Here is a 9089-nt window from a genome sequence, read left to right as displayed (position 1 = left end):
CACACACACACACACACACACACACACACACACACACACACACACACACACACAGGTTTGTTACTATATTCCCATGGGGACTATATAGCCTAACCCTTACCCTTTACCCTAAAACTACCCTCACAGGTTAACCTAACCCTAAACCTAGCCTAAACTCTATTGGTCCTAAACCAAACCTCCCACACAAAATTAGCACATACCCGTGGGGACCAGACTTTGGTCCCCACGAGGATCGTTCTGTCCCGATGAGGCTGCGCTTTTCTGGAAAATGGTCCCCACGATGTAGCAAAAACTTGCATCAAACTGAGGACTTTGTATTGACTCCCATTCATTTTTGTAACTGTGTTTATGCCTAACCCAGACATTTTCCCCAACCCTAACCATTACTTGTCTGTTCCTTACCCTAACCTGAACCTAAACTTATAATGCACACACTCCTTTCCAAACCAATAAGTCAGGTGATGGGGCACATGACCCTCTATGAACAATAGAGCTAATCAAGCCTATTGTTAGGCGATGACCCTCTTTTGCATGTGACTAACCTGTTTGTCCATGTGGAGGCAGTGCTTATAAGGCTGAGTTCACCTGAAACTCATCAGACTGAAGAAGTCTATTGGAGGAGAGATTAAACGTTTCACTAAAGAAGAACCCATCCAGAGGACCTACTTATTTTTTCTTTTTGATTAATTCACACCGTACCGCTAGTAGAGCTCAGTAGAGTTGCAAAAATATAAGAACCAAGAAAACGTCCTTACTTCCCAAAAATTACCTCACTTTGTCGGTTAAAAACATTTTATGGTCCTCACTATAGCAGAAACAAGTACATCCACACAAGTTAGTATTTCTATCCTTATTAGGACCTTTCATTAACTTCTATTTAGTCATATCTAAAGCATAACCCTGACCCCTTGCCATAAACATAACTCCCCTTCAGTACTAAACCTAACCCCGACCCAAATCTAGAATTTCATCATAGGACCAGTCTTAGGTCCCCATGGTCTTGATAAAGTAGGTGTATATACCAGAAATGGTCCTAAAAAGGTTACAAACACAAGAATGTGTACACATTGTTTTTTCTATCTTTGTGGGGACGTTGTATTGACTTCCATTCATTTTCCAGTCACTTTTATAATCTAATCCTGACCCTTTATTCTAAACCTAATCTCCCACACAAGAATGATAATCATACCCATGACTTTAGTCCCCATGAGGAGCATTGGGTCCCCACAAAGCTGTGTTTGTCAGCCCAAACTAAGCTTGAGAGCAGATGTATTTAGAGGTCTGCATTTGTCTAATTTAACGTATTATTGTACCGACTAAACGTTTACAAAAGCTTTATTTAAAAATGTTTTATCTATATTCATTTCACTGCATTTCATTTAGAAAACATTTTAAATTGAGTTAAATATGTAACAAATAAAGAAGGTCACCTTTTAAAAAACAAAATGGAAATAAACAACTTTTATGCGTCAGTTAAAGTTAACTTGTTATATTTAACTGAAGGTAAAGATTTTTAAAAGGAAAAAGAAGAGAAAATGGGACAAAACAGGACTGTTTTGTCAGGATTTGTGTCTTTCTGGTTATTTAATTATTTTGGTATTTTCTTTGTTTATAACAAGTTGCACAATAAGTCATACTGTAATAGAAATTTTAAGGAAGAATCTAGAAGCACTACTTTCACTGTCTCTTCAATGCATTTGTTGCAGAGTTGGGCTCATGTACCCTCAATTAATAATAATAATAATAATAATAATAATAATAATAATAATAATAATAATAATAATAAAGATTTGTGTTCTTTTCAAACTGACTGGTTTTTGACTTTTTGTTATTAAAAAAATCTCATATTTTGCTGAAATAACAAAAATCTTGTTCCTTCTGTCAGCCATCCATGTCAAACATAAACTAGAAGAACCCACTCCTGATGACTAAAGTAAATCATCTACATCATGTTTGCTTCAGCCACTGTGCCGGACTGTCACCGACAGGAACAATCAGTCACTCAAACCTGATCGATTCTGCACGTTGGCTCGTTGCGTCACTCGGTCACGTGCTTCTTTAGACCATATGATTACCTGTCAGATTACATCACGGGAGTGAAGGCTGAACATTAACCGGCAGGTAAAGCCTGCATGACAAACAACCTGCTTTAGTTTACCGAACGAAGAACATGGCAGGACGTTCTGTGAGGAGTCTGGGACTAGTTCTGCAAAGCTCCAGGTAAAAAAAAAAAAATCAGTTTCTGTTACAAAAACCTGAAAACACTGAATGACATGGAAGCTGTCGTTGATATCAGCTGATCAAACTTGGATCTTGAGGAGAAATAAAGCAAGCAAATGTAACTGAACTTAAATTCTGATGCATAACAGACTTTTACATTTATCAAGCATTAGTTAAAATAATGTAAAATCACAATAAAATTGGATTTAGATCATGTTTTTTTGCAGTTTTTAGTTAATTATGTAAAAGTGTTTTGTTTCATGAGCACATTTTTAAATAAATCTTTCTAACTTCTTCATTAAGTGTATATGTTGTTAAAAAGATAAATTTAATGTTATATAAGACCTGATTTAATCATTTGCCAGACCTCTGAACCTTGCACTGTAACATTTACACAACATTTAGGGCCTCTGACTGCACTGGCTTCCCTCATTGACTCTATTATTCAAAAACAAGTTTTTGACTAATTATACTGTTTTTTTTTTAAACAGAGTGCTGTGGGAAATTCAGGATTAATCACAGATTCTAATTAAAGCCAGTGGCCCATGATGTTATTATAAAACAGAGGAGTTTCACTGACCTTGAAAGTTTGAGGATTTTTAGAACACGTAAAGCCTCTGAAAGTGTTGGGAAATAACAGATGGCTTTCAAAGCACAAAATAGGACACTGGCGCTTCGTAATCCATAAAAGTGGGGGATACAGCGACTATGCTGGCTGTGTGACACTTAACATCTTCTGCAAAATCCGGAAATTGAGGTTAATTGAAGCAGCTTTAGAGGGAATTAAAATTCTGAGTTTATAAAAAGCAACGGAAGTCTCAGAATCTGATGTCTGGCCGAGCGAGGCGGCTCTCTTCCACTTTAGATGTGAATTCTCACACTTTTGTCAGCAGTTACAGCAATCCTTTGTTTTTATTGACAAATTTTGTTTTTATTATCTGTATTTTTGCTATTATACAGTATGTCACTTGTGAAAAGCTAACATCAAAGTTTCTTTTGTGTATTTTGCTAGTTATAACCGGCTAATGAACAAAAAGTGGCAATTGTTTTTTTTTTGCCTGTTTATTTGTCTGTGTTAGCACAAAATCCCATGGGCCAATGGATAAATTTTAATAAAACTTTTAGAAAGTTGTGACTGGACGTGCAACAACAGATTCATTTTAGAGTCAACCCTTTTCACAATGTTTGACAGCTACAGCTACACATCTTTATCAAAAACTTGCTAATTTTATAAATATTGTGCTAAAATGTAAAGTGGTGATAGCTGAGAGTTATTCCTAACACTTTAAACACTTACTGGTCAAACCATATCCTTTATTTAAACTTTGAAGTCAGCTGTGTTTGCTGTTAGCAAAATATCTCATGAGCCGCTGGATGAATTTTAATGAAACACTTAAGTAAAGTAATCATTGGCTGCATCTGATTTTTAAAGGTGGCATTACACAAAATCAACGTTTTTGAGCTTTACATTGTGTTATAATGTAATTCATTTCCAATTCCTGTTGCTTCGACTGAGAAAGCCTTGAATCTCCTGTGGTAGCCATGTCCAGCTGCCTAAACGCTTGCTGGTACAAAGCTCCGCCTGTTTTTACACGGCTCTGCCTATATGAACAAAGTTCCTCTCTGGAGCTCAGTTTGCAGCTGAGCCCCCGCTCCACAGAGCACCCCTCCCCCTAAGCATTGTTATGAAAACGTGCTGACGTGGGAGTGTCTGAAACGGTAGGAGGTTCTCAAAAAGGCAGAGGCCAATTTCAAAGCAAATTTATTTTTGCTATATATACATTTTCCTAACAACTGAAGTGACAAAGTTACTTTTGATGCCTGAAATTGTAAAACATCATTGAAGGTTTCGAAATGTGCTACATAATGCATTATTAATATTACTTGATTGTGGTGTAGACAACTAATTAACCTTGAACTTCATAAACATAACTATACATCAGTGAATGTTACAGAAGAGACCAAATGAGGTTGTGCATTTTGTTATTTTAAGGTGTAAGTAAAATTTCTACAACTCTATCAACACAAGACAAATTTAATTTAAAATCTTGGCATAAAAGGCAGATGGCAATATGTATGTAAAATATATTTTCCCTTAAAAATACAGCTTAAAGTTGACATATTTTTTCCCTCATCTTCCCTTGTGTGGTTTTTAGTTTTTCTGTTGTTAAAGGTAGAGCAACTGTGTTTGCAGCATGACCGGTTTCACCTGTTCCCCCATGTTTGCCTTGTATGTCTTCTTGAATGGGTGTTTCTTAAATGCCCCCTCCCCCTTTCCCTGAATGTACAGCACCTTGTGAATTTATTTCTGTGAAAGGCGCTAAATAAATAAAACTTCACTTACTTACTTACTAACTTACTTACTAACTTACTTACTAACTTACTTACTTACTTACTAGATTGACGTTTATGATATTTCTGAGACTATTTGATTTGCTAATGTTCACAATTCAAACCAAGTTTCTCAGAGTTCTACTGTTTTTCTTCCAGTTTGAGATATTTCCCTAATATTTGCTGCACAGTGGGTGAACTGAAGTTTTACAGTGACGTCCCCCCACTGGTGCACTCAGCCCACTCACTCAAACAGTCTGCGTATTTTCTCACATCAAAGGATATCAGCATGATTGTTTTTTAGAATCATAAATCATCCGAATGGACACGATAACATCTTCAAAATGTATACCAACGACTAATGGGTTTGCTTTGAGTCGTTGTTTTCTTTTCTTTCATCTGGTCTCTGTGTAGGAGGTTTTCAGAAAGCGGCGACAACGGCTGGTTCAGATCCTTATTTGTGCACAAAGTCGAAGCCAGGAAAGACGCTCACTCCAACCTGCTGTCAAAGAAGGAGACCAGCAACCTGTACAAAATTCAGTGTGAGTTTTTACTGGCATAAAGGTTGAAAGATTAGATTAATACAAAGTAAGAATTTCTGTTTGGTCGTCACCGTTTAGTTGCTGTTTCTCCCTGCATAAAGCAGCTTAATGAGTCGTGTTCATTAAATTTAGTCCACACTGACAGCAGTGACCTTAGAGAAAACTGACTTTCATTATTCATGCAATGCAAGCCAGCCAATGTTATGAACTCTGTGACATTTTCTGACATCAGAACAAGTTGTCTGGTTTTCTTTTGAGTCCGATGTGATAACTGTGTCTGCCTCTGAACAAGAAGTCTACCTTTCTCCACACACTTTGATCTTTTATGCGGTGTACATCACGCCATGCAGAGATTTCAATTTGGAGCATTCCATCAGCCATAGCCTACAACCTTTGTGCGAGTGAATCAGTTTTTGTGTGAAGTCTTTGCTGAATCGGGGTGTGAAATTACTTTGTTGAAGGTTTTGGTTTTGTGCTTTAAAAGAAATAAAAAAGCTCATTTCTCTCTTTCTGCTTCTTTTTTTAGTTCACAACGTCAAACCGGAGTGCCTGGATGCATACAACAGCCTGGAGTAAATCTGTTTTCTGCTTTCTTTCACGAGTTTCACCTGCAGTTTTTAATTAACTGTGCTTGTCTCATTTAGGGTTTCTTTCTTATAAACCTTTCACTCAAAAAAATCAAAACATTTGCATTGGATTTACTTAAATAAATTATGCCAACAGTTTCTACTCAACTGAATTGCGTAAATCTAACACAATTATTTCACATTCACTTATAAAGTAAATGAAAAGAATTGCTTTAGATTTACTTGATTTAATTGAGTAGAACCTGTTGACATAAATTATTTAAGTAAATCCAATGCAAATGTTTTGGTGTTTTTGCGTAAGTCACCATTTATTGTTATAGAAAGCTTTGGGAACCTTTTGATGCAAAAGCAAAAAAAGGAGGAGGGGTGTTGCATTGTCATGAAGACCAGTCAAAAATATTCACAAAGTAAAAAACAAAATCGAATCTCTTAGAAGGATAAAATAATTTATGTTGACAAAGCATGGAAAGGGTAGTTTCCCTTCTCTGCTCTGTCTGGATTTCTCCCATAGAGAAGGACTTCTCCGGTAGAATTTCAACCGGACCAATCAGTGAACAGAAGGAGGAGTTCTGAACAACGGCGTTAATTTTCTGCGCCGATTTAGTCTGTCTGTAGTTTAGCAATGGCAGTGGAGGAAGTGAATGAAGTCAGTCCGTGTTGATAAGGCTTCCAAACTAAATTAAAGTTGTCTCACAAAGCAGCAGCTCTCATTTACACTCGTCTGGTTCAGCTCCGTCCTCCTCTCCTCTCAGCAGGGTTGTTTACAGCGCATGCGATTTCCGTTTAGCTTCTTAGCTTAGCCTCCTTCATGTTCGAGCTGGCTCACTACATATATCATGGCCAAACGTTAGTGATTAGTCATGTGACGTTCGTGAACGATCCGAATCTTTTGAACGGCTCTTTCCAACGAATGATAGGAGCCGAATCGCGGGCAGTGACGAGCCATTTGTAATTTTATTTATTTTATTCCTCATATTATTTTTTTTCATACTTAAATCGCTCCTGCTTTGCTTTTTCACGGAAAACAGGCAGAGAGGTGGAGTACAGAAGCTCACGGTGAAAGGGGGAGGGGGGTCTCTGCTTGACAAACACATGGTTCCACCCACGTGACGGGATTACGTCATTACGTACGGCTACGTGATGATGTAATACATTCAAAATCGAACGGTTCTTTTGAAAGGCTCTATGAAACAAGATCCGGATCCCTTCTGAGAGCCATTTATCCCATCTCTATTAGTCATTGGGTAAATCAGAGCCAATCATTTTAAACTTCAGCAGAGGCCACGCCTCCAGCAAGAAATTGATTCTCAACATCCAAAAGTCCAGACTCTCTATTCGAACTAGTAAAGAACGAGGGGCTGGTTTTCGCCAGGCTAAGAAAAGGGTATTAAAAACCCAAGTTTTTAATTAGTCTTTATTTATTTAATAATGTAAATGGGAAGTTAAAGTTAGATAAATGAGTGGAGGAAAAGAGGAGGAACTCTGGTCCGATTGTCAAACAGACAAATCTCTTACAGATTCAGCAGACTGAAGAAGTGGAGCTTTTCTGCTCTGTAGCTTTAATGACACAAATACAACCTTCATTAAAAATGAGCAATAAACTGACTGCCTCTTTAAAATTTAGCCTCAAATATTTGTAATTTAAAACAAGGAAACACATTTTATGAAAAATATCTGTCCTTTAGGTGAATCTTGTTTTTTTTTTTTAAGTCTGATTTAGTTTTAAGTCGCACAAAAATTAATTCTGTCGTGGAGGAAAAAAACTATTCTGTTAGATTCCCGAAACAATCGTCTGGTTTTGTTCAATTGTGGTTCCTGTTTTAGCTGAAGTGAAAAATGGGCAGAAATCCTCCAAACAATCAGAAAGACTTGTAGCTGGCAGCAGTAACAAACTGATTCAGATCTTCTTGTCTTAGTAAACTCAAAAAAAAAAGAAGAAGAACAAGTCTGATTAAGGCGTTCAAGTTGAATAATATTGTAAAATATTGTATTTTAAGCCTTTAGGAAAATAAATGGAGATTTTCTTTGAGAATCTCACTTATTAACAGAATTACATGACGTCCTAAAATTGCATTTTTCAGAATAAAAGCATCACCAGAGCATTTAGCTGACATGATGCTAAAACATCTGAGTGTGCGGTGAAGGTAGATTAAAGTTTTTATTCTAGTTGTAATTGTGCTGAAATAACAGGATGTTTTGGAAGTGCAAGCACCTTTACTGATTATGTTTGGAATTGTGTGTTTTTAAGTCGTTTATTTTATGCTGCCTTCAGGGCTGAAGTGCAAAGCAGGCTCCATCAGGACCTGGATTATCCATGTGAAGTGGTTGGAAGCTGGAATACCTGGTATGGAGAGCAGGATCAAGCTGGTAAGCAGCAGTTAAACCATAAACAGAAACATTAAAACTGTGACCTTTGACCCATTCAACAGGAGCAGAATCAGTTCTGTGTCCATAATGCTTTTATTGTTTAAAGTGACTTCGTTTTAACTTTAGTTTGTGAAGAGAATTAGATCAGTGTGCATTTAATGGTGATTCACAAGCAACATTCCTCCTTCTGCATGTAATAATTTACAGTTTATAGATACATTAGAGTTACGTTGAGGGTTCTGGAAGCTCTTGGTTGTGTGGGTGGTGTGTTTCTGTAAAGTGCTGCAGTGACATCTGCTGTTCTTTCCCCTCAGTGCATCTGTGGAGGTACAGAGGAGGTTATCCAGCTCTGACTGAGTGCCTGCAGAAACTGAGAGCCAGCAAGGTTTCTGGCACAGTTTTTACAAACATTTCTTATAAGACAGCTGCAGATCCTTTAAAAAACCTTTTTTACGTAAAGGCGTGTGCTTCAGAGAAATACATTCAAACTCTGGGGACAAACCTTATGTGTTGAGTTTGTGTTTTATCCTATCCTCATTTTATAGTTTGCGGTAAATTTGCTTGAAGTTTTTTTTTGTTTTTAATTCATCAAACTTCCTAACCTTTCAGGAGTATTTGGAGTTTCGGAAAGAGAGGGCAAAAATGTTGTTATCAAGAAAAAACCAGCTTCTTCTGGAGTTCAGTTTCTGGAACGAACCTCAACCCCGACGAGGACCAAACATCTACGAGCTGCGCACCTATAACCTCAAGGTACATGCAGAATGCTTTTCATCATTATGCTAATCTGTACATTTATTTGCATTGTGAAAAATAAATGTTAGAATATTTTTATTTTATTTTATGACAGAACATGTTAAATACAGCAGGTAAAATAAGTATTGAACACGTCACCATTTTTCTCAGTAAATATATTACTAGAGGTGCTAATGACATGAAATTTTCACATGTCGGTAACAACCCAAGTGATCCATACATACAAAGAAATCAAACCATAAATGTCCAGAAATGAAGTTATTTGTAATAATGTGGAATGGCACAGGGA

At 37.0% G+C, this 9089-nt stretch overlaps 1 protein-coding gene across 1 annotated transcript in view; it reads left to right on the top strand.

The window, feature by feature from the left end:
• Positions 1 to 2087: 2087 nt before the first annotated feature.
• Positions 2088 to 9089, top strand: part of nipsnap1 (nipsnap homolog 1 (C. elegans)) — a gene marked incomplete in the record, with an annotated part of 11299 nt that continues 4297 nt past the window's right edge. The window contains 6 exon segments of the mRNA XM_014011139.1: positions 2088 to 2220; positions 4966 to 5093; positions 5620 to 5665; positions 7953 to 8047; positions 8362 to 8432; positions 8657 to 8797. Of these exon segments, the coding sequence (XP_013866593.1) occupies positions 2171 to 2220; positions 4966 to 5093; positions 5620 to 5665; positions 7953 to 8047; positions 8362 to 8432; positions 8657 to 8797 (531 nt within the window).

The sequence above is a fragment of the Austrofundulus limnaeus genome, unplaced genomic scaffold (genome assembly GCF_001266775.1).
Source record: "Austrofundulus limnaeus strain Quisiro unplaced genomic scaffold, Austrofundulus_limnaeus-1.0 Scaffold77, whole genome shotgun sequence".
In the NCBI taxonomy this organism is placed as follows: domain Eukaryota; kingdom Metazoa; phylum Chordata; class Actinopteri; order Cyprinodontiformes; family Rivulidae; genus Austrofundulus; species Austrofundulus limnaeus.
The sequence above is the reverse complement of the archived record's forward strand: the minus strand, read 5'-3'. Positions and strand labels throughout refer to the sequence as shown.